General features: G+C 31.0%; 1 protein-coding gene across 1 annotated transcript; it reads right to left on the bottom strand.

Moving 5' to 3' along the window:
* Positions 1–9,696: 9,696 nt before the first annotated feature.
* LOC143191248 (synaptic vesicle glycoprotein 2C) lies at positions 9,697–27,036 on the bottom strand. The gene is made up of 10 exons (XM_076396138.1): positions 26,879–27,036; positions 23,737–23,793; positions 22,489–22,650; positions 22,229–22,391; positions 16,927–17,048; positions 16,035–16,276; positions 11,104–11,288; positions 10,788–11,044; positions 10,572–10,731; positions 9,697–9,972 (listed from the first exon to the last, which is right to left on the bottom strand). The coding sequence occupies exons 1-10, from the start codon at positions 26,919–26,921 to the stop codon at positions 9,789–9,791; spliced, it is 1,575 nt and encodes a 524-aa protein (XP_076252253.1). The 5' UTR covers positions 26,922–27,036; the 3' UTR covers positions 9,697–9,788.
* Positions 27,037–27,856: the final 820 nt, after the last annotated feature.

Here is a 27,856-nt window from a genome sequence, read left to right on the forward strand (position 1 = left end):
AAATAAGTAAAAGTTACACATTACTAGGGTGAGATCAGTGAGATACCGAGGCATAGGGGTTTGGTTTATGTTAGAATATATTTTAAATCGTCAGTGTCGTTTTGTATTCGCCATTTATTTAGGTAAAATAAAAGTTTTTGTTATATTAAACACATCTCATAAAATAACTGGCGTAGTCGATCGGATTCCCCACATATCAGAAGGCTTTTCTTTTTTTAATTCATTAAATTAATTGGAATCAAATAAATTATCAAGAAAAGCAGACAGGTTGTTGTTGGACTGGCAATCGTCCCGCAATTACTTGAAACATTAAATGCTGTTCGGGCAAAGATGTGACAGCTGAAGCAACCGTAATGTCACAACCAGCAGATTTAAGGTACTCAGAAGCTACTATTCGTAAATTATTGGAATTAGGAAACATTCAGAACTGTCACAGGCGGGAATTTCGACAGGAACTTACAATTCAGAGTCTACGGCTACTTGCATGGAATTTGGAGTCATCAAAACTTCCATATATAGTATTTCATGGAAATTTGGATAGAAATAGTTAAATTCAAATTATCGAAGATAAACAGGCGTACGATTTTATAGAAAATATTGGAGTGATGGAACGGAAGAGATGTATAATTTATTCAAAGTAGGTTTGAACATACGTCATCAAGATGTTTAATATATTGCCTGTCGCAATTTGTAAATTCGTTTTAGAATCAGACAGTATTTTCCTTATCATTTTATTCTACTTAAAAAGAGATACTAATTATTATCTGATAAGTTCGAACGTGTAACCTTATCTAGCTTGCCGAAGTCATCCGGTTGCCAAACATATGCAAAAAATTCTTAAAAATAACAATAATAAGAAGATATAATCCGGCACAGACAACAGATGTTGTCTCTAATCAGTTACTTTGAACAGAACGAAATAATGGAAGTCTTGCTAGTAAAATTCGTTAGAGAGGTAAGTACTTTTACTGTTAAGTATTAGTATTACTTAGCAGTGAATATTAGTATAGACTGAGATATCTCAAAAAACGAAGAATTTAATCTTGAATTCACCGAAAAAAAAAACCGTCCTCATAGGAAGCCGGTGACCAATCAAGATCAGTTTGATGCTAGCTCTATTAGATATTAAATATATAAAATGTATAATAACAGTGAGTAGTTTTTCAATACAAACATAATTTAATATAATTATATCAGTGGAAACTGTTAGTACGAAAATCATCGAAGAGATCTAATGGAACTTCCGGACATTGCTTTTAAAAGTATATAATTTTTAGAAGTATAAAATAAAATGAAGGAAGGCTAATTATTTCAATTTATATATATAGATGAGACATGGATACTTCATAATTGGACCAATGTACCCAATGATCAACTCATGGTAAGATGATGATAAAAATATAAAAGAAGTATTGTGGCAAAAAAAGTTAAAAATGGAAAACGGTATAAAGGTTGGGATAACGATTGATTAGGTTTTATTAGTCATAACATTTATTAATCATGCCTTACAGAGTGATGAGAGTGGAAACAACTAAAAGTGAATATATTATTAATATGTGATAACTGTAGGAAATGTTATAAAAGATTGTAAAAGATTTATGTGCACATATATGTGTTTAATTTTTCAGAATAAAAGAATGAATAGTAAATGGACAAGAAAGATGTATACAGGTGTTAAAGGACAAACGAAAGAGAAATACGGTGATATCAAAATGTCTTTACAAAGATACACTGTATCGAGGGAAACAAGAACTTAGCGTTAAGGGCAAATATACTCTCTAATGAAAACACAATACTTGGATATACAATTGTTAATTAGATGGATTAGACTTTCAGGCATACAACTACATGAAAAAAGCGCCTAGAACTCTAACTCTTAGGTGGTATGGAAAAAAGTTTAATGTAAATATAATCAAACACAAACCTACAAAACTATTATAACTAAAACTCGAATTTATACGGTAACATTACAACGTTTTGACGTTACAAATCTGGATGGCGTATGTTCAAAACTTCTTCGGATATAATATACGTACTCTTTGGCCGTTCCATTAGGATGGAAGTGTTATATCACGTGACTGATACGACCCTGGTAGGAAGCTAGAATTTATGTTAAGCTAAAAGGTATGATGCCATTCAATAATCTACAGATAATTCCGAAAAATTAGTTTTTAAAGTAAAATAATTGTTTTTGATATTCTACATAATGTATGTGAAGAAGGATATTCTATAATTCTCTTTTTTTTTATTTGTATCCTGACATTTTTTTATTGTATGTTACAGGGTGTCTCTTAAGTCAAATATTATATTACCTTACATTTATAAGTTCACAGTCATCGCACTTTACGTTTTCTCTCTTTACACCCTTTTCTGTACACTTTACACAAATTCCTGAGGCTTGCCCTTTTTCAATCCGTAAATGTTTGTGTGTAGTCTCTGCATAGCCTCTAAGTTTCCTAAGAAATTTTTTCATTAATTTTTTGATTTATTCTTTGATTTGACCTCTAATGTTGTACCTAAATCTTTGACTCTATTCTCATATGGTACAATGATGCCATTTAACTTTAAGTCCAGTAGGTTGAATAGTATTTTGCTGCTAAAGTTAACAGGAACAAATTTAACCTGGTTTAGTTTAATTTGCCATTGTTTGATCAACTTTATAATTTTGTCGTTTATTTCTGTATACCACTGATATACGACTGGCAAAAGAGAACTGCAGAACAGTATGAAATTTATGGTTGTATTCACTTTGAAACTATTTACTAGTGGAAGCCGAAATTACATTTTCCCCAATCCATAATATTAATACAACCGATGAAAAACTTCAGTGTTCATTCATTAAAAATTTTAAGAATACTTGTAATATTTTTGTTCCAAAAATTTAAACATTCTCCTGCTGGGTTTGTATATTCATATTGCATAATATTAAGTAATACATATTTAAAAGGTGATTGTAATAGCATCACTGTCACAGCTGTTACTTTTAATAACGTAGATACAACCATTGTTAAAGTTATTTGTTCCTCAAACAGTTTACGTACAACCAGCTGATTGTTATTTCATATATCCTGTGATACGTAGGTTTTTTCCATTCAAGAAAAACCCTTTTGTAAATAAAGTTTGTTTAGTTTTCACTGTAGTGAAAGAGATTATTGTGTGAAAGGTTAGTAAAATATTGTAATAAACTAATTATTACTTGACGCTATGTGTAAATAAATGATAAATCATTTAAAAATTGAATTTCTTTGTTATAAATTTATTTATTTACGTATTTTGATTTATAATATTTATTTTAAGAAGTTATTTATTTTATAAATATTGTACTATATTTATACTTTTTCCAATTATCATGTTTATCAATGAATGTCATTTTATGTCACCTGATTTATTATCAGTTTTCAATCCAATTGAGGATTTTTATAATGTGCTAATTGCTGTTCCATTTTTTTTAAAGTTAAACGATGAAGATGTATATTCAAAAGTTGTATGTAAAAGTTATTTAAAAAAAAAGCAAATTTAAAAACAACTTTATTTATCAGATACCTCTCAAAATTGTGAATTGTTTTTCTTATCTTTATCTTCTATCTTTCTATTTTCTATTTCTATTTTCTATTCTATCTTCTATTATTTTTTTCTTATCTTCTATCTTTTCTAAAACTGATGAGAGAAAATATGTTTAATAATAATCTCATATAAAATAATTATTAACAACATGAAAATATTAGGCTGGTAACTAATTTTATTTTATTCATAGAACAATGCAAGCATTTTAAAATGTGACGAGAACATGAACATGTAAAAATAACAATCAATTAAACGCACTATACTCAAAAATCGCTTCTTAGCTTCTTCCCAAAAGGAACTATATCCTGGACCTAAAGTATAAAATAAAACTCATTAAACACAATAGTTTTAGAGAAAAGAATCACTTACTTATGTTATTCTTTAGACAGCAGATATATCACTAGTTTCAAGGTGTAACTTCTTCATTTTTTCCAAGATATGTCTCAAATGTGCTTGTTAGCTAGTTTATTTTTTACTTTATAATTTGAAAAGATACTAGCAAAATATTATCTTATAAGGACTGTGGCTCTTCCATCCAAATCATCTTGCCTTGTCAGCTTTTACTTTTTCATACTACTTAGCCATTGTGTCTGAAATAATTTATTAATTTAATAACTAACATTTAACCTTCAAAATAGTAATAAAATATATACAAAATATCTCATGCAGTAAATACAACTTCATACCTGTTTATATAATTTCTGTTCCTATCATTGACGGATGAATTGCCCGATGACTCCATTTATACAGTTTGTGCCACCAAATAAAGGTAATATTCTTAATCTGAGGTTTTATTATATCTACCTCATAGTAAAATTTACACGTATACATTCTTTTCTCTTAAGACTGAATATATCTTCTGGTGATTTTTGATCATTTTGTAATCGTTTAAAATCTCTTCACGAACCTATAAATAGAATACTAAAGCCGCATAAACATAACAGTTTTATGTTATATTCTTACCATAAACTCCAAACAAGTTGAATTTCAATATTATTCGTATTTTCTTCCCTATCATAATTTTGTTAATACTCTTTTAAATATGATTACACGGTGTATATTATTTTATCAATAAAAATTGTTTGTTAGGAAAATAACACTACACGTACCGATGAAAAATGATTCACCAGACATTTTATTTTAGCATGCCATGTGAAGTATGGTTATAAATAAAAGAATACAGGGTTCCTAACAATACGATGAGAAACGTCAAATGATTTTTGAAGACCGAAACTTACCGAGAAGAATCGAACGCCCCAAGAATTGATTTCAATTACTGCGAACAGTGATTTGCGCTGATTCTTCGCGCATTCTCCGAACGTTCGCTTCGTTCAACTCTGTGCTCACCATTACACTTCAGCATAGTATATATATTGGTTTGCGGCGTTTGTATTGGCTTTGTTTGTTTGTTCGAACATTCACTATTTTGTGGAAGGAATTTGCAGGGGAACAGAAAACACTTGTTGATATAAAACTTGTTTATTTCGATATTAAACACTACATGTAGTTGATGAGAGGATGGTAATGAAATCATAGAGAGGAAAAAGAGAGAGACGTCGTTTTGCTTTTCTATTATATCCGGAACCGCATGGTACTAATCCTCTAGAGTTGCTAATCTTGGATACCAGCGTGGGTGTATTTGTGGTACACCTTTAGTCTACTTTAGGTTGTAGCGGTGTCTACATTATTCACTCGAAGTGGAGCTACTGCGGAACATACCTCTAAGTGATGAAAGTTTTTGAGGACTCCCGCAATCACTTAGATTTAGGGTACCTAGAGGGATGACAGCTTACATGACTCGTGGGTATTGTTCCATCTGATTGGGCTGCTGTGGGGTGTCCATTACGTTAGTTTTGTGGGAACGTAGACCGTGTAGTTTTGATGGTTTCTTTATGCTTTTCTGCTATGTACGTATTGATCACATGGATCTTGTATAGCTTGTTGATCCAGTAGACACTTCGATTACATCAGTGTCATCAAAGTAGTCTTTTTGGTAGATTTGGGTATAATGAAAAATAATACCAATTAACCACAACACTTTATTTAGGTTTACCTAAAATATAACAAACGCCAGCGATTTCAACAGGCCGCGATATTATATGCTCCGAATTCTAACGCTGCGAATTCTCTAACATCGCCTCATAATTCATAGGAATGCTGGTGAATGTGCAGTTGCCTGACGGTCGTATCGGCTGCCACATCAAGTAGTCGCGGGCGCCATCTATTAAAAGCAACCCAAAGTGACGATTGTTATATAAAATTAGCAATTTTTCAGCTGTTTCCAGGTTTTTCGGTTCATCTCTGTGTTAAACAAGCAAACCAGACAATGACATATTTGTGGATCAAGTCATTTTTTAATTTTAGCTTTACTAACGAAAACCGAATGATTTAACTTTTATCAATCAATCAATGATGACTAGGAAATGATCATAAGAAAGTCCAAACAGAAATAAATGAAATACAACTGTGGCTGAAAACGTAAGCCTGAATTTGCTTCTACCGAATTCAAACATTAGGTACTTCTAGCAAATCTAATATAAGTATCATACAACGGTTTCAGAACAAAGTTTCTAAATATTTCCAAATTTGGTACTGGCACATAATATGTACGTGTTATGAACTTGTTGTGAAGGTCAGCTACTTATAATTGAAGTTTCGTGTTAAAGAAATATTTACTCCATAAATCCTAATTATCTACATACAGTTTATGCATGCATAAATTGAACAACATACATGAATTCTTGGAAATATTAGCAAACAATAAGCATATTCAGACTGTGCGAAAAAGCACTTAGGTAAATAAAAATGGCACCAGCGAGAAATCCTATAACCAGCAAGTTTTTTCTCCCCAATACATGAAAAAGAAATCAATCAACGTACAATGTATATAAATTGTACATCTAATTTCATTTACTTTTCACAAATTAGAATATATTGTGAATATAGAATATAGAAATTGGCCAAAAAATACTGGAGTTGTTGGAGCCACACAAACAATGAGAAATTTTACTCCATCCGCTCTATTATCCAGATATTGCTATAGCCGGAGCTCACTTCGTATAAAGAATACAAAATAAAATTGATTGAATTGCTGTGATTCTTGAATATTTCCAAATAACTATTTTAGAAGGCGTAGTAGGTAGGCAATGCATTTAAATGGAAATTAGAAGTCTTTATGTAATTTATATTTTAGATTACAATTTTTCTAAAAATACATACTTCTGTGGTATTGAAGCTGTGAATTAACTTTGAAACATCTAGGGTAAATCATAACAGAATGAAATAGTAAATTCATCATCCTTCCTTATCCACCGTATTCTCCAAATCTGACCCCCAGCGACTATTTTCTGTTCTCAGATCTCAAAAGAATGCTCACTGGGAAGAAATTCTAGTCCAATGAATAGGTGATCGCCGAAACTGAGGCCTATTTTGAAGCAAAGTACAAATCGTTCTACAAAAATGTTATCGAAAAGTTGGAGGGTCGTACCCATGTACGTGTACCCATGAAAGGTATTATGTTGAATAAAAATAACTAATTTTGCCAAAAAAATGTGTTTTAGTATGGTAGGCCGGGGACTTTTCAATTGCCTCTTTATTTCTATTTTATACCTGTACTATTGGATGTTTGCGTGTAACATTCACCTTAAAAAGGCATTTATTGGGAGAAATTGGCACAATATATATTAAGCGAAATATTTTCATATTTTTATACTATTTTCCACATTTTTCTAGCTACATGGCGATATTGTCTAGAAAGAGTATTGATTTTCCAGCAGCCATGGATCCATCTTCATACTTTATCGGCATTTTAAAACCGAAAACCAACGAAGCTATGCTGCATCGATCTAAACTAGTGATATCTAAACCAATTTTATTTAAATATATATTAAAGTATCCTTTTCCCAACTATGTGGTTATCTGGGACTGGACGTAGTGTTTAACGTACCACGGTCCTCAGCATTAAGCCTACCGACTGGCGAGTGACCAACTTTAGAAATCATCCAAGAAGACATCCGGTCTTACCCAGCCTGATTACGTGACTGGGATCATTTTCTTTGTCGGATTTTACACTCTTGCCTAGGACAATCACAAATTTTAAACAATCACAAACATAAATCTACAATCAAGCCCCAGCAGGATTCGAACCCGCGGTTATCGCAACAGTAGGAGGACTGTCCTATCGCCTTTACCACTGCGCAACCAGGCCGAATTTAAAACAAGTGCACTGACTGCAACAGAAGTTTCTATTCTAGTTGCAATATTGTATCCTTCATAGCTTTTGTAAAGTATAGTATAACATTGTCATGCAAGATGATGATGTTGCATCTGTCAATCGATTTTGCTAGTCTATTTTGCAGGAATAGTTTTTCATTCGATTACTGGTAATACTAGTAATACAATTTTACGGAATGCGAAAAGGCTTTATGACTAACTCTTTTAAATGTTATAGTAGATTCATGCGAGCAGCAGAGGCAATAACTTTACAATTATATTATTTATAATATTAGTTTTCTTATTAAAATTATTTCGCGAAAATGCCTTATTGCTATAAAGAAAGCATATCCAATAGGTGATTTATCAAGAAATATTTAAGATCAGTCCACATTAGACAGAAATAATCAACCAAAAGTCAGCTAGGACCATTATTGTTCTAGAAAATCGGTTTGTTTATGTTTGGTTAGTGATAAGACGAGTTAAATATTGATAATTAAGGGTTTCGTTCACATTGAAATGTGATTCGGCCGGTAGTGGCATCGGTAAAATCGCCATTTCTCTTTTTTTGAAATATAATAATTAAAAGCACCTTTAAAATGTTACGTTTTTATCCCTTTCGATTCCCTAACTTATATTGTTTGAGGTAGATAATTTGTTATGATGGTAGATAAAATAAAGAGTAATTGAATAAGAACCTTGCGTGATAAAAGAATTAGTAAAAATTTTTCATGTATATCCCTTATTGAATGAAAATAAAATGGTCGAGTATATGTTATACATTTAACTTTGGATTTGTTTTTTGAGAAGTACAAGCAACCGCTATTGATAATAAATAACTGGAAAATAAAAATTTTCAGAACTTTTGTTTTTTTTTTTTGTTGGATCTGGTAGCCCTGGGAAAATTTCATTACTGAGAAGAATAGTTACTTATATATACAGTTTACTGGATTTACCGGATTAATATCCATTGAATATTTACCGTATGTACAAATGATGAACTTTTAGAATTTAATATTAGTTTTACTTACTTTACTTTTTTAATTGTAATAGCATCACTCTCATAGCTGTTAATTTTAACGACCCTCATAAATATTATTAAAAAAATTATCTGTTTCTAAAATAATTTATTTGTAACCAGCTGTTAGTTTGAATATCATGTGATTTGTAGATATTTTTCATTTAAAAGGTAGTTTTTGATAAATAGAGTATGGAAGCCTGACCTTCTCTATTTCACAAAAATATTACAAATTATGACTGGATGATATAAATAAATAAGTGACGAAATGTTCTATAAGATGTTACTGTAAACATTATTTACTGCTTGTTTAAAATGTGCTGTTCTCTGGTACAGTGCTCCAATTTCATCAATTCTATACAACAGTTTACATTTGGAGTTGGCAAACGTTTGCATAAATTGCCACAAACACAAATATTACATATATTTGAGACACATTCTTGTGTTTATGTTTCTCAGCTTTCAAATGTTATTATATGTTTTATGTCAGTTAATTAAAAAGCGACTTTTCTGTTTTTCGAAACTAAAATATGAAATTATGTAATTTTATAAAGTCAACTTTGTTCGTCCTATTATCATAATAAACAGGTGAATAATTATCCCGGATATTGAGTTTGTTTTTGTTTTGTTTGCATTATGATAATGAATGCGAATAAATGATAATGATTATCAATGTTTTAGTCTGTTTTTTAGATATACTGTGCATTAATATGAATAATAGGGTAATATTCTGTTTCCAGTTAGGTTTCAACTTAAAAATAATGAAACCATTACATTTCATATTCAGCATTAAAATCATTTAGTCTTCAATATATTTAAGGGTAAAAATTATGTGTATTATAGCTCTCTATATTGTTTAAGAAAATGCTTAAAGGATATTTTAACAGGAAAATAGTTTCAAATTATTTAATAGGCCAATATATTATACTATCATAAATATTTAAGTACAATTTATATCACTTCAAGTTAATGATCACGATACAATTATTAATTATTAAAGAACAATATAGTTTTCGTTTCTTGGTATAGCCAAGCACATGGCACCACTACAAATCAGAAGCAAGCCGAACAGATAGACTGGGACTATGCAGTTGAGATCCAACAGGATACCAAATATCAGGTTCCCGAAAATAGCTCCGAATCTTCCAAATGTTGCAGTAATTGTCAATGAAAACGCTCTGAAAAATACGTGGTTAAAATATACGTTGTATTTGGTATTAATTATCCACATTAGTAATAGAATATATTCAAAAAGCATTTAATATAATTTCAGTTATTTCCATTTGATTTTCAATTATATATATAAGATAACAAATTAAGAAACATATTTTTGAAACATTCACAGTTATTAACAGTTGCCTGCTTATGTTAGTAATATATAATTGGTAGCTGAAAAACTTTGTTCCATGACTTTGTTTCTTTCCTGGAAAAATCATAATTCTATACCAGTCAAAAACTTAAACCTAGTGCCTTTTAAAAGTCCCTTCTGAAGCTCTATTTACTCACTATTAACCAATCTCTCAATCTCTACCTAACCACTGAACGTATGTACGATATAGTGCGAGAGAATTGATGGAAAACAACGTTAAAATAGCTTTCGGGTTAAAACAGAAAAATGTGGAGATAATGAAATATTGAATCTCCATTTTCAAAGCACAATAACTTTTGCCTGAGTTACTGCGTGTTATATATGCGTTGTTTCATTGAAATTATTATTCATAAGTTCGGCTTCAGTGCATAAGTATTCCTGTATATACTTGTAACCATTTTTACATACCTTAAATTAGTTGGGAAAAAATCTACTATCACACAAAAAAGCACAGTTTCCAAAACGCTGGTTAGCGCTTCAAATAAGCAGGAAAGGGCCAAAATTTGAACGGTGTTTCCAACCCAGTTTAAAGCCATCGCCATGAGACCGGAAATAAATAAACTGTAAACTGAAAGAATAAAATTCATCAAGAAAAAATAAAACTATCCTGAAACCGTGACCTACCTAGAATTATTTTCTTTCCCAGTTTCGAAACGAAGAAACTGAGTGAAACCGATGTAGGAATGCAACTAAGGGAAATGAATAAGGTCTCCAAGAAAACTTTGCGATCGATGAATGGATTACATTCGGATTCCGTGTCGTCAAATTTGTTGGCGTGCGATATGGAACATAACCCAGTGATATTGTTAATTTTGCCTGATTCTTCTTGCTCGTTGAATCTCTTGAATATTTCGGGGAACCACATTACCAACGTATAATAACTAAACAAAGTCATTTTTATAGAATAGCGTAAATTGTTTTATAAAATATTTTATCAAACCTTGCCATAAGGCCAAAATCTGCAAAGCAAGTAATACCCAAATATTTTAAATACTGATGATTTGAAAGACTTTTTATTAACTGATGTATTTCGTTCACGGTTTTTTTAAAGGTTCTCTGCGACGTTGAATTGTCACATTCCTCCGTTAGTTTATTATTGTTGTCTTCAATTTCCAAGCTTTGCACCTGTAAGACAAGGAATTTATGAAATATGTATTTTATTGATTAATGGAATATATAACTGCTGATTCTGATATAAAATTATCGCTTTTTCTGCAAAGTAAGCATTAACGATTTATATTAGAGCTTTAAAATGAGTATACATTAAAAATCATCGTGGTCCGGAGATTCGGCTACTTTCGGTACTATTCGTATATTCGTCGGCACAATCTATTCGCCGCAAGACGAAAAGCCAAAAGTCGATGTTGCCAAATTTACAGCTAGGCTATTTCCTTTATGGATGTATTTTATTTTAGAAAAATAATATATTTAACAATAATTTCTGACATTAACTTTTATATTTTGTTTTGAGACAAAAATAATAATAGAGTAGATACGTTTTTTTAGTATGTCGTTAATATATAGTTCTTGCCTTTAAATTTGGCAACACTGTATGGTATTGGAAGACATGCATTCCTCAAAAGAAATAGCGACGTACCGTATTGCTCTGATTAAACGTTTTGCATTTATTTGTTTAATTATTAAGGCGTTTGTATGGCTTTTCATAAAGTTATTATATGTTCTTTTTACTTAAAAAGAAGGCCTTTTACTTTTTAGCATTTTAATAGAATTACAAAAATAGAGAGTCAAAGGTAAGTTTAGCTTCAGTTGTTACAAATAGGATAAATTAATTAAATGACTTAAATTTTGCAGTGTATGTAAGGAAACAGACATATGCATTTCACCCATGGGCTTGCTGCACAACTAAAGCCGAGGACAAAAAGGATTATGTGCCTTTTCTGTATCCTTAACTTAATGATTTAGTATCCATACATACTGAATTTTGGAAGCATCTTTGTTGGATTATGGATACCGATGTTAAACAATCTAATCTTTATTTTGTTGTTGGAAAAAAAGTGAATAAGCTTATTAAAAGGCACAAGTTGGAAGGCACAGGGCGATAAAGAAAAAAATTTGCTTAAAGAATTTTGTAGAGAACAAGAAGTGAATAAGCTTACTATAAAACTGTATAAGCAGTAATTGCCAAGGTAGTAATTTCCATAAAAGTATTGATGTGATTATTGTCTTACGTATAAGTACAAGTAGCCGATATGAATCTCAGAATCACTCTCATCAATGAATTTTGACAAGGTAATAGAGAATTGTATACTTAAGTAACATCAATTAATCGTCCAGTTTATAGGCATTGCAAAAGTGCAGGAAAAGATTGCATACCCTTAATCCTGGAAAGGTAGTTATTTGGGAAAACATTGTACTTGTTACAGCTGTATAATTGGTTGATAACGAAGAGAAATCTGCCAAATATCAAAGAAGAGAAAAACAGATCTAATAAGAAATAAAAGAAAATACTTGAAAGATAAAAAAGGAAATATATATACTAAAAAAGCACAAAATATTAACATCATTGAGTTTTTAGGTACTTGAGTTTTGATTTCATTAAATATAGTGGTTGTTTTTTAGTGAGTAAGCCCTTTTCCATTAAATATATTGCCTTTATTTGGAAAAATGTTCTATTGCAACTTTTATTGTGTTATAATTAATTAGTAAACAGTGCGAGAAATATAAAGGAATGTATCTACAAGGAAATTATTGTAAAATTTTATTTATATATAGTACAATTGTATTATCCAAATATATGGTAGTTTAGTAAATGTTTATGGCATAGTTAAGTATTATATTGTATGTTGCTTTATATTCTTTAATTTATAAATAAAAATTTAATATTATGCTCCATTTTTCTTTTTACCATCTATAAAGTGTTTTGTAAATTAATATCATCTTACTGTTTTTTAAGGGTTATTTTTACTATATATACCTCTATGGTATATATAGGTTAATATGAAACTTATGAATATTACCATTTAATTAAAAAAATAATAGATAGGATATTTTACGTCTTGAGGACTAATACTATGCCAATATCAGAAGTTTGGTTATAATTAAGATACGAATATACTCACGACGTCCCAAGCAACACTGAAAATATTTAAATATTTCTAGCAGTGGGGACGCACGCGACAGCAATACATTCAATCTACCGGACCACGATGTTTTTTAATGTATCCCTTTACTGACTTACAAGTATATTATGCTCTATTTAATTCTCAAAAGCAACTATGAGGAATTGTAGACCAACGTTTTGCATTGATAATCCAATTCTCGTCCATCATATTGAGCCACCAATTTTCATTGGCGCCATCTCTTGTAAAATGTGGAGTTTCAATTTGAACCATTAATATATTCCGAAATAACAAATCTATTTTCATAGCCTTAGAGCAAAAGGTATATAAAGTATGTATTCTAAAAACTATTAAATTTTTTTCTATATTTGTTGATTTTAGAAACTTTTGTCGATGTTTTATTGTTGAAGGGAAAAAATACAGTTGAAGCAAAAACTTGGCTTGATGCCGAGTTTCCGGACACTGCCCCAGGAAAATCAACCATCAGGGATTGGTATGCTAAGTTTAGACGTGGTGAAATGAGCACCGAAAACGATAAACGCAGTGGACGCTCAAAACAGGTTGTTGCCGACGAAAACATTAAAAAATCCACAAAATGATTTTGAATGACCGTAAGTTGAAATTGAATGAAATAGCAGACACTTTAAAGATATCAACTAAACGTATACATCATAACATTTATCAATGTTTGGGTATGAGAAAGCTCTATGCAAAGTGGGTGCCGCGAGAGTTGACTTTTGGCCAAAAATAACGACGAGTTAATTATTGGAGGCAGCGTTCAAAGATGATCAAGCGCAATAAACCCGAGTTTGTGCGTCGATATGTGACAACGGATGAAACATGGGTCCACCATTTCACTTCGAAGTATAATCGACAGTCATCCGAGTGGACTGCACACGATGAACCCGCTCCAAAACCTGGGAAAAGGTAACAGTCGGCTGGCAAGGTTATGGCATCTGTATTTTGGGATGCGCATGGAATAATTTTAATTGACTTCCTTGAAAAAGGAAGGACCATCAAAGGCGACTATCACATAGCATTATTGGACCGTTTGAAAAATAAAGTGTTGCTTCACCAAAACAATGCACCGTGTCACAAGTCAGTGAAAACGATGGCAAAAATCCATGAATTAGGTTTCGAATTGTTTCCTCACCGTATTCTCCACATCTGGCCCCCAGCGACCATTTCCTGTTCTTAGATCTCGAAAGAATGCTCGCCGGGAAGAAATTTTTGTCGAATGAAAAGGTGAGGCCGAAACTGAGCCCTATTGTGAAGCAAAGGACAAACCGTACTGCAAAAATGGTCAAAATCGATGGAGGGTCACTATAATCAGTGTATCACCCTTGAAAGGAATTATGTAGAACAAAAAAAAAGTAATTTTGCTAAAAAATGTGCTCTACTATGGTAGTCCGGGGACTTTCAAATGACCTGTTATCATTATATTTAAGTAAAATTTATATACTATTTGTATTGTATTTAAAATAACTATTGGTTTGTCTTTCCAATAATGTTGCTTTTTAATAATATTCCACTATGGCTGTTTTATAGAGCCCAAGGAAAAAGTAGCCAATAATATATCATGATGCCGATTTTTAAAATTTCATTTATTCAATAGAAAATTCAGATTATATTATGACTTCAGTGTTGTGCCATTTCATATCATACACAATATTGAATACAAGTTGTTGTGAATGTGTAAATTGTGGCGACAAATTCTGAGACATTTTTGGATCGTCCTATTATTAATAATATTGATTATTGACATTGAGATATGATGTTCATTATAAGAAAGCAACTTTTTCGAAGATTGGAGGGTAATCAAAAAGAGCTACAATGTTTAGTGCTTATGGTAAAACGGTTGTAGTAAAACTATACGCGTAAAGAGATTATTATACCGTAATATGTAACTATGCAGTCTAGTTTATTAAAATTCAAACTCCAACAGAAATAAATTTATTTAGCAGCACTAATGGATAACACAATGTAGACAAGATAAGGGTCTTGAACATTCGTTTTATGTCTTCTCAAATTCCAGTATTTTTCAGGAATCTTCACTATTCACATTCATTCTATGTTGCTATTCACTGAACACTATTCCCAACATCAAGAACGCACGAAATTCAAATTACACGCCGCTACATAACTAATAATAATAAAGTAGAGTAGGAACTTGAAGATAGAGCTGGGTTAATAAAATATCTAACGGTTGAAACAAAAAAAAAGCACTAATCCAGTTATCATGAAAAGTTTCTGATAATTTGAATCCTAAATATTCTATCAGCATGACAAAGCAGATTTAATTGATCAAGGATCTAGATTTATACTTTCAAAATTACATTTTTTATTTTTGCTATATTACTCTTATTTATTATTTTAAAAGAATGATTACTCAAATATTATTTACAGCCATGTTAATGTTCTGCTGTCCAATATTTCATGTTTGATCATCAAAATACTTCAATGAGATACGTTCTAATTCAATCTTTTCCTTCGTTAAATTAAATCGATAATAAATATTCCACACTGTTGCAAAATCATGAAAGTTGTTTCATTTAAATAGTTGCTATTGACAACTCATATGAGCCGTTCATTTGACAAATTCGTCGCGTATTTGTAACATTTACATTCGCATAAATATGTTACTATTATAAACTAGCAGCATTAGCAGCAGCATTGACTATTTTAAGATATTTTAAAATACCTTGATTTGGTTTTTAGGCCCCTTGTTACAAAAGTGTAGATAAAATTCGCTTGATGCACGTGTGTTGTGTTAATATTTTTCATTACTTACCGGATAATGTTTCATGTTATTTCCAGTATTGCAAGCATATATTTTCTGAAACACCATCATTGCGTTGTCAAATCTTCTCTTAGTTATCAGAAATTTGGGCGTTTCCGGTAAAAAGCACAACAATACGACGCTACAAGCGCTCGGTAAACTACAAATTAAGACAAATATTCTCCATTGACTAGAATCATCACTGTATATCATGATGTCGTCGGATTTTTGACCGAGGAACGCCCAGGCCACACCTGAAATACAACAATTTATGTTTCTTTAAATGATTCTAATGGAGTTACAACAAAATAAACAACCTAAAATAGTTTGGTAACACATACGTATTGAAGCATGTTCCGTTTTGCGTAGATTTTGCTGCAACTCAAAATTATTAATTAATTTTAATTAACATATGAATATGAAAATATATTATAATATTATTGGAAAAATATTAGTTTTGTGGTTAATATTTGGTACAATATACATTTTGTCAAAAATGAACAGCAATTCATAATTGATTTGGAGTAATAAAATATTTTATATTTCGAGAATTATTTTTTATACTCCAGAAGTGAAAGCAAGAACAATTATTTGCTTTTAGTGTTTCTGTTTTACAAATTTTTAAAATAACTAATTTTTTAAATTTTTTAAAAAGATTTCTCTACTTCCTAAATCGGAACCCTTGGTACACTTGGTGGTCTTTAGACGAAATTCTATCACCAATAGATTATTAATCTTATATATAATATCTTATAATATCTTATAAATGATTGTTGACTGATTGTCGAGTGTATTGTAACTGTGAATAATAGCTTTTTGACACAATGTATATGTTAATTATACGTAAACATTCATATATTAAGCGTTGATAAACATTAAATGAAATATGTACAGATGAACGTACCTGGTAAAATAATAGTTCCGATGGTCCAGAAAATTTCCAGTCTTGATAATAATCTATCTCTATCTTTCACCGACAAAAATTCACCTAAATATGAAAATATAATACTGGTGGCACCAATTATCCTAAAAAAGGTGACGCATTATTAGTTTTCAGTTTTAAAAAATTTAAATATTTATCTCAAAATTTTGAAAACCTCATCCACACCTTCTATGTAAAAATTGTTATTGTTAAAGTCAGTTATATAGAAAATTTTGTATAATATTTATTAATTAAAATATTTTACATTATTTTTTACAGTTCGGTCTCAACCTTCGTAGAGTTAAGACCTTGTAGAAAAGGCATTCGAAGAAAAGAAATACTGCCCAGCAATATTCCTGGACGTCTCACAAGCTTTTGAACGTGAAATTGCTATCTCCTGCTGGAATCATATTTTTTCGAACGAAAATTTCTCCAGTCTTGCATGAAATGATATTCTCAACACTTAAACCTATTTCGGCTGGAACTCCACAGAGTAGCATCTTGGGACAACCCCTATATCTGCTCTATGCTGCTAATATCCCAACAACAAAAGAAACGGTACATGGAACATTTGCCGATGACACAGTTATCTTGGCAAAAGACGTATCTCTGGCTAAGACCGTAGAAAAAGTACAGGTAGCAGTCAACAAGATCTACAAATCGACTAGAGACTGAAAAATAAGTCAAATACCTCAAAATATATCTCGATGGTAGGTTAAACTGGAAACACCATGTTAAACAAAAAACAGAGCATATTAGGCTCAATGTCAAGCAACTGTACTGGTTAGTTGGAAGATACTCTCAACTTGACCTAAAATCACAGAGATTGGTTTATTAGTCAATCATAATGCCAATATGGACCTATGAGGTGCAGATATGGGGTTGCGCTAAGACATCAAACTAACTAGTAATCTAACGTGTAAACCACAGTTCTATGATTAATTACCAATGCTCATCGCTACATAACCAACGAAAAGCTGCACGATGTCCTCGAAATCAAATGGATACACGAAGTGATACAAGGTTTCACCTTAAAACATGAAATAAGTTTACTAAATCACAGCAAAGTGTAAACAATACAGCTGGACAACACGCAGGAAATCAGAAGATTTAAGCGACTCAAACCGCACGAACTTGTTTAGTGTATATGTGTATTATTAACTTTACCTTAAATAGATTAGTTTTATTTTAATTTGCGAAATACATACTAATGTGTTAAGGCAAGTACAACGGAACAGTAGTTATAAATTAATTTTTAAATTAAGATTTTAGTAAGCATACATAATGTAAGATATAATTAATAAAAAAATTATAATTTCTACAAATTTTTACCATTTTTCTGGTAGCATAACATCGTAAATGTTTGCCAGTCAAGCCACGTTACATACACTTGAACAAATGGTAATCAAAAGGCTATGGTTGGTATGCCGAATACTGCAGAATTATCCATTCAAGCTGCAATAGTGTTCACCACGTTTCCAATATGTGACTGTACGTTGCCTTGCAATAGAATTACTTTGCATCTGTTACTCACTGTGTCCGGTCTTTTTCAGTTGACATAGGAAGACATTTTCAGTAATAGTATTATTCGTTTCAGCAGCTTGTTGGCACTTTGCTGATGTCATCATATGCACAACAAAACTTTCTGGGCATAAATATTCGGTTTTAGTGTTGATATGGATGACTATCTTTGTTTAGCACTATGACTTTTGGCACTTGGGTTTATCGTAGTGGAATTACTTTTCCTCGCCAACTACAATACTATAAAGAATCTTTTACCTGGCAGATAACAAAACAACTATATTCAAAAGCATTTTTGGTCATCCAGGTCGTTCTTTGCCATTGACATCAAAATCAAAACTTTTGAATCATCCAATCCAAGCCGAGAAAACCAAGCCTGATAGTTGTGATATGATTAAGCAACATTACTATCACTTGTGATAAATTTTTAAAGGTGTTTGATGGATTTTGGGAGAGTATTTCTTAAAATCAAACAACAAATCTAAAGAACATCGAAAATACAATTTTGAACGCTTCTTCAATATTACCTGTAAACATATAGATAGTTTAGAACCATTAATTTAAATCATTTCTTTATTTATTCTGGATGTATCAAAAAATTATTATGATTGTGTTATGTAATACAGCAGTTAGAATATATAAAAAAGTAAGCACCATTTCTTGGACTTGGTAAGACCTTATTATATAGATTTTAAGCGAGTTATGAAATATAGTTGTTGAGCTGGGTATGATTACAAATAAAATGCTTGTATATATTTTCAAAGAAATAGACAATCGACTAATTGCATTCATGATATTTTTAATTATTTTCAATAATGTTTCACTACGACTTTTCTGGCTATTAAATATTTTTGCATTATTTGTCAACCAATGACAATGTGGTAATGTGATAATTTAGCCTTGACACAAATATATCTGCTGATTGAGTTTATAGACCGCACACAATCTGTACTCTGATTATATATTATCGCGTTATTTCAAGGTTTCAAATATTCTTAGATTTTACCGTTCAGGATGACCTCAATGGTCTTTAGTTGTTGATGGTATTAATGAAAGTAAATCGGTACATGTGCAGTTCACCTATAAACAGACCGTACAAGTACGAATAACAGTAAATAATACTCCATATAGCAACAACGTTAAATATCTCGAAATTAATCTTGATGCAAAACTTCGCTGGAAGTATCATATAAAGAAGGAAAGAAAAGAATTAGAATTGAAATATAGGAAAATTTACTGACTAATTGGAAGAAAATCACAATTATCAGTAAATATTAAATTGCTATTATATATGCAAATACTGAAACCTATATGGACATACGGAGTTCAATTGTGGGGATATTTTGCAAAGAGTAACATAAATAAAATACACATTTTTCACAACAAAGTCCTGAGACTATAGGATTGGTTACCTTCATCGATACCTTCAGATACCCACAGTCAGTCAAGAAATCGAGAGAATTGCAAAAATACCACCAGAACAGCACACAGACTCAAAAGAATCAGACTGTCTGATCTTGTATAGTGTTGTGCAGTGAGGTGCATATAATAAAAAATACAGCACTGACATGTATAAGCATTATTTCAGCAGAAACTGAAATAGGGCAGAGGAGTCCTTCTAGTTATATACATAGAGTAAGTTAGTCGAAAACGACCAGTAACAATGTAATAATTACATAATAGTAAAAAAAATTTTAACAGTTTTACAAACGTTTAGGGTTTGTTGAATTCTTGAGAAGATTACTTGTACTTAATACACGAAAATACTGAAATTCTATAGTTCTATATATAATATTCATCTATCACTCGTTCATAAATAAATACCAGAGAAAGCTTCCATATATTAAATGTCAACATATTATATTAGATATAATAACATTTTCTAGTAGTTGATAGACGTATATGTTATTAAATTATTTAGCTGCAATAGTTCCGTCGATTTACAGTAGATTACATTAAAAAAGTTACATTTACTGTTTTACTTTGAACTCATCTGAAATAGTGCCATCTGCAAACTGCATTGTATTTTTTTTTTGAAGATGGAAATACAATCCAGGCGATCGGAAAGGTGAATAGTGTGAATGTTGCTATGCTGTAACCGCCAATCAAACACCTGTATTAAATATTTACAACGCTCTGGAAGTCCAATTGACGAAAATATAGATAAAGTCATGAAAACGGGCAAATCTGATCTTATAGCAACAATGTTTTGCTATTGTTCAAGAATCGAACATTGCACAAAAACCATTTATTACCATTTTAAAATATGTGGATAGGAGAGAAAGCTGGTTGCATGACTGCCAAATGCTTTAACTAAATGTCCATCTATTAATCGCTGCTCAATCGCAAACAATCGATCTATTTTTAAAATCGGTGGTAAGTGAGGATGAAATGTGGAGTATTTACGACAGCGCCAATTAAAATGGTCGTGGACGAATCTTGGTGAGCTAGAACAAACTGTGGCCAAGCTAAGAACGTTGCTGTACGTTTGAAGGGATTGGCAATGAACCACATGTTACATCATATCATACTCGATCTTACATTATCAGTTATTCCTCTACGACCAAATTATTAATTAAAATATGTACTCTGAATAGTTCGACGACATGAAAAGGAATCACTCAGAAGTTTGGTCGCTAGGACAGGAATTGTATTTTAACAAGGCAACGTCAGGCCACGCACATCGATGGAGGTGTTTATATCCCCACCTTATAGTCCGAGCGTGGCACCATCTGATGGCGACGCGTTTAGAGATAAATATCTATAGAGAGAGAGAGAGATAAATGAGTACAATGATTAATTATGATTATAAGATTCTAATAACTATTTCCCATAATGCTGTTTTTATAATATCAGCATTTTATAGCTTTATGGCGGTATTTTAAGTCTCTCTGTCATATCGCCTGTCTGTGTTTGACCACATTTTCTTGTCGCTACCTGGCCTCTGGCTTATTAATAAAATTCTCCGAATAGTGTCAAGTGTTTCATTAATTCGCAAGAAAGTCCAGCTGAAATCGTCATCTGTGAACAATCAGTAAACCAGAGCAAAGTGAATTAACAACAATAAACAATAAAAAGGGACCCAAAAACAGTTTCCTACGAGAGCTGTCGAAGAAGATTTCCAACGACGACGAGAGAACTAGTTTTTAACCGACTTTAAAAAAAAGGGGAGGTTCTATGTTCGACTGTATATTTTTTTAAAATATATGTTCGCCAATTTCTCCGTCAGTTATGGCCCGATTTTCAAAATTCTTTTTTTATTGGAAAGAGTGCACCTCCGAGGTGATCCCATTTGATCCGAGTCAGGATCTGATAGCGGAATCCGGGGAAATCGAACAAAAACCTTAAGTTTTGATATTTTATAGTCTAATATAATCAGATATTTGTTTATAATATTATTGCTGAAATGTATCACTTTGAAGTCGATGCCGGGACCCAGCAATACAAAAATAATAATATAATTTTGTGACATAAAGACAAAATTAAATTATGAACGAAAGAAATCTAATTTGTTGGTCGGCACTGACTCCATACTGATCATCAAGTACATGTAGTAGATATGTGTAATAAGGTTTTTGTTTATTTTCGTTTAGTTATTACAACGATTATTATGTATATCTTTAATTTTAAAACTTTTTTTTTGTGTTAAAAATATAAGTTTGATTATTTTTTACTTTATAATAAGCTCCTTATTTATTCTTTGACAGATGGTGTACCACCGTTGTTTACCTAATATTATTTATTCTTTGTTCGAAATACTTACCCAAAACCATTAAAAAAACGACATATCAAGAATAATTTAAAATCCTTAACGAACGACGACAGGAATCCCGCAAGAAAATCCATGAGAAGCGACAGCACGATCGTTATCTTGCGTCCGTGTGCATCAGCCAAGGACCCCCACAAACAGCATCCGAACAACATGCCTGAAACGGAAAACAATCGATCGTTTAATAAGCGATATCGATGACAGCTCTTTTTTTTGTTTTAAACGGTTTCTTGATCTTCGGGTCGTTTACTCACCAACTAACGGCATGGCCGATAATTTTCCTTTATCGGCCGAGTTTAAATCAAAATCGCAGTGTGCGGAGGGTAGAACAAACGACAATGTCGTCGTGCTTATCGCACATGTGGCGTAAATGAACCCGGTGATTATTAGAAGAGCTCGCTGGAACTTTCCGAAACCTACGATTCCAAACAAAATATTTCCGTTACGTACTTATTTATTCTATTTATATGTTTTTTTAAGCACATATAAGCATATCTCGGTCTATTAATTATAAATTTATTCATTGATAAATAAATAAAAGCAAAAAATTTTAATTCATTTTAATATTTTAAGGAGTCTTTTGAAAAATCAACATATTGTTTTGCAAGCGTTCTTGATACTAATATTCTACAAAGTATTATTTTATTTATTTTAATCTCCATTTTGCCTGGACATATTGTTGGTCCTAAGTCATTGTATCAAGCCTACCAACTGACTAGTATTAAACTTAGAGAATATTACAGAGTAAGTCCTCTCTAAGATAGTTTACTGGGAGATTGGTATGATGTATGAGCAATTACAAGTACAAACAAAAACCTAAATTAACAAGCAAGGTGGCGTTTCGAAGTACTCTTTGTCACAAATTGCGATCTATCATCTATCAAATGGGAATCCACTTAAATCAAGAAGTAGAAACACATGTAATGGTTTCCTACAAATGAAGCAGCTGATGTAAATAACAAGAAACCTACTTAAAGCAAAATAAATGTTTCGAACAATAATGCAATGCAATAATACCAATAATAAAAGATTCTATAAAATGTTGTATATACCCGAAAAGTTTAATTGTTTTATTACAGTAGATTGGCCAGAGCATGATTTGCAACTATCTCGAAATAACTATAAAACCTTCTTGTTTGACTTGACCTATTTTGTTTTTATTTTCTACTTCTATCTCTCTAGATGGAGAGTTATGAACAAACACAACTCAATTCCTGTCAATATGACACTGTCAATTCAGAAGTTACTTTCTCGTGTATTAAATTGAGATCTATACGCCTTCATTCTGAAGAACATTAGCCTTTATATCTCACATATTTCCAAAACCTTATTTATATTTTTATTATTTACATAGTCAGTTCTGTCCCTATATACATAAATATACTAAACATTTTGATGAGTTTTCTTATATTATAAATGGGTTCTAACCCCTGCCTTTTATTTTCTTTTTCCATGACTTTAGCTTTAACTTTATAATTTCTAATAGTAGTTAACATACTTACCAGCAAAATGTATTGCTGTTTCAAAATCACTTTCATGTGCTTTAATACTTTCGATATCTATAACAAAAAGAGATATATATTAAAATAACAAGTTTAATAAACTTTTAGTATAAGATAAGGAAAATATCGATATATTGTTGTTAAATCAAAATTTAAAAAACTTATAACCGTTAATAGTTAACCATTTTACCTTCTTTTTAACTTCGGAAATATTTTTTAATGTATATTCGCCGATTTCTCTGTCAATTGTGGGCCGATTTTCAAAATTATTTTTTCATTCGAAAGAGTGTACTTCCAAGATGGTCTTATTAGAGCCAAATCAGGATCTGTTGGGCTAAATGCGGGAAATCGAGGAGAATAATCAAGTTTCAAAAGCACGTAAACAGTTTTCATATACTTTTTCTCCAGAATAATCTGATATTTGTATATAATTTTATTGCTCAGCTAATGTGACGGAAAATCGAAAGTCGTTTAGTGCAAAAGCCATTCACTTTGCTTTTTAAGAATTAACTACAGTTTATAAGACTTCGTAGAAATATTAGAGACAAATACTTCTATGGTGTAATGGTAAAAGCGTTTAGCTTCCAAACGGAGGTCGCGGGTTTTATTTCCGCCGGGGAAAATAACTTATTGTCGTTGTTTAGGTAGAATATTTGTCAAATCATCTAGGTTAAGTAGTGGACCGTGGGGCGTGAAGCGTTCCTTATTTTCAATCATTGTTTTTTATTCCTATTTTTACTCATATGAGCTGTACCTTTACTTGGCTACCGATTGTAATATTAAATAAAATACTGCATAATTTATTGAGTAAATATCAAACACTAAATAGGGAGAAGTAAAATATTGTCAAAAAACAAAGCCCAAATAATACAAAAATAATAATGTAAGTTTGTGATATATACAAAAAATTAAATTACCAACAAAACAAATCTAAATTAATATAACTGTTTGGGTTCGGCACCGACTTCAAAGTAGTCACTTGGAAGTAGTTAAAATAATATTGTAAATAGATCAATAGGTTTTGTTAGGTATTACGCTAAATTGTGTGTAAGTAGTATAGGTAAAATAGGACGTTTTTTTACTTTCATTTAGTTATTACAACTATTATTATGTAGATATTTTATTTAAAATGTTTGTTTTTGTGCTCTAATCTAAGATTAATCATTCTTTAATTTTTAGTGAGTTCCTTATTTATTTGTTGAAGTCTGTTAAATTTTTTGGGTAAAAATATTGTACTTGATTAAATTACATAAAGAAAAGCCGCTGTTTATTTTCAATTACTAATTTTTCCTTCTCACATATTCGAATTCCACATGGAAAGAATAACAAGTTGTCATATATACTTAGATCTTTCTAAAAATTGTGGTATTTGGCTCTTCTATTAAATTTGCCGTAGACGGTAGTCAGTATGGGCGCAGATCCAGGTGTATTGTAACTAATTCGTTTTACATAATAAATATTTTCTTTTGTTATAGCTGAGCAAACAGTCATATTGTTTTTGTTAATGATTAATTGTAATTTTCTTAAATTTAAGTGATTAAAGCTATAATTATTTAAAACAATTTTAAATAATAGGGAGAACCATAAAGTAGTACTAAAAGATTAAAATTTTTAATTAACATAATTAAAAAATAGTTATGTATTATGTTACTTCTGGAATCTTAGCAAATGTACCTTAGCAAATGCATACATGTGTTCCACTAGAGATGTTAAAATGAGATATTTAATAAAATTATTCAGCGATAACTAGTAGTGAAAGTGAGCAAGTGAAAATGTGAACAACCTAACCTAACTTTTAATTTGTAAGGTTTTGGGACTTCTATACATAAAAAAACAGTTTTCCATTTAGTAGTTATTATTGACTTATTCAGTGCATACACGCGCTAATCCTGGAATGCTGAAAATTATTTTTCCATTAATATCACATTAATATTAACATTATTAATTACTTTTGTTCTTTGTTGTGAAGATACCTGCTACCGATGACCGTCAGACATTTTTCGAAACTTATAGCTGTTTCGTCATACTACATCGGTCACTTTTGCTTTCAATCATTTAAGAGCGATTTTTTTCTCGATGAGAAACATAGGCTTGAAAGACTAAAAAAGTTCAAAGGCTCATTAGACGAAAATCCAACTGAAACTTTCAAGGGATCCAGAGATAGATTAGCCGAACCAGACAGTGCCATTTCGAACCGTTTTAATATCGAAGTTACATTGCTGACTAGTCACAAACAGAGAGATTACGTGGAGTATTGTGAGTAGTGATAAAAAGCTATGGATTAGTTGGAGAGCTAAGTTTACCTTTGGATACGGTAATATGAGCAAGATTTAGGGAATTACGAAAATTAATCAATGATTGGATCGCTGCGATATCAACATTTTTCTTTCATGTACGGTATGTTTGCGGAAGAAATTATGGAAAATATTTAAAATATAATGAAAAATAATTTGTTTAATACATATTATACAACATGTTTACATACATGTTTTCAATAAACTTCTTTTTAAAGTGAGAAAATAATTAGAATACAAGCAAGCACTTAATAATAATAATCGTTTTTGATTTTGTCTTTCTTCTTCTTCTTATTCTTATGCTATTAGAAAAAATAAAAACTAGCAGTTTTTCAGTCAGAAAATATAAAAATAGCCCAAAACATTGCTATTGGGAAAAAGGCACTTTAAAGATTTAACTTGTAGCTAGTGAATTTATAATCTTACGTTAGTTTCGAAGTGGCTTTCGCGTTTGCTCCTCCACAAGATTCTAGTGATATAACAATTATTTTTAGCATCTGATGCAAATAGTTAGAGGAGCTCCAAAAAGTATCATTTCAGAAGAACATTTTTTGTCAAATAAAGTAACATTTCTATAATAAGTTTAAATGAATTTACTCAAGAAATTTAATTATCTCGAAATATAATATAAATTAATACAACTGATCCTGAATGAAATCTTAATAAACATAAGATATTACAGATTATAAATGATAAAAGAGTTTGTGGATGACATGAGATGAAACGTTCCTTAGACGTTCAAAAATATTAGGGCACAGAAAAAGCGGAAATATTTCAATAAACACAATAACCTTTTAGTAATTAACTATTCAATAAAATAACAAAACATTAATATATGTGATATTTACCTCTTTCAACAGAAACCTCAACAAACGCGCTACTATTCAGCATTGTGCCGTTTGTCTTCAACCAAGCAAAGTAAACTGATCACATATGTCTATTCGTTTGTTGTTCAGTGTTTTCCTCCATCTCTGAGGCGATTTCCATTATTTTTATCAGAGCAACGGGTATTTATAGAGCGTAAACATTGTGTTATTATAATTGATATCACTAGTATTTTATCATGAAAACAAAATGACTCAAAAGACGGTTGCCTTGCACCTTGTTTACCACTTAATTAGGACAGTAGGTTTGTCGTGATTAATTGAAGAAAATCTGTAATCTCACCATCAGATCAATTTTAGGTAAACTGTTGGTATAGATCAATATTTACTAATTTATCCATGTCGGATTCAAACATTAATACACGAAAAATAGAAAATATTTACATATTTAAAAGTATTTTGATTCATCATATTTACACTTCGAAAGTGTCCTAGTTTTGTTTTTGTAAATTGGGTTAGAAATGATCATCATCTTGATTTATTTATTTTGAAGGAATATAAGATAAAATATAGTAAAATTTATGGTCCTAACTTTTGCCTAGGAAATACTGGAAATTATACTTAGGTAAAAGTGTGCTTCGATCTCTCTTCCAATGCCACATTCCTTTGATTATAACACTTTAGACAAGCATTGATCTAATTCCGTCTCTATAAATATATATTATAATTATAACATTGAATTCCTAATGCCTATGCCCTTTGTTGTTGATGGTCCGCCAAACCCTTTTTTTTTCTTAGTTCAATAAATCTAATTTTAACTGATTATAAACTCATACAAAAATATTTGCAGTTTTGTTGTTGAAGCAGTAGGTTGAAGCACAAAAACCACTTTCAATGTTCTAGAGTTTCAATTCCGCAAATAATTTCATTGTTTTATATTTCTCAATAAATCTATATGAACATATGGAATTTGGTTATAAAGATGCTCGGCGAGAAGTAATA

Source organism: Rhynchophorus ferrugineus, unplaced genomic scaffold (genome assembly GCF_030347505.1).
Source record: "Rhynchophorus ferrugineus isolate W39M unplaced genomic scaffold, kcgeb_rfMv2 rfM1, whole genome shotgun sequence".
NCBI lineage: Eukaryota > Metazoa > Arthropoda > Insecta > Coleoptera > Curculionidae > Rhynchophorus > Rhynchophorus ferrugineus.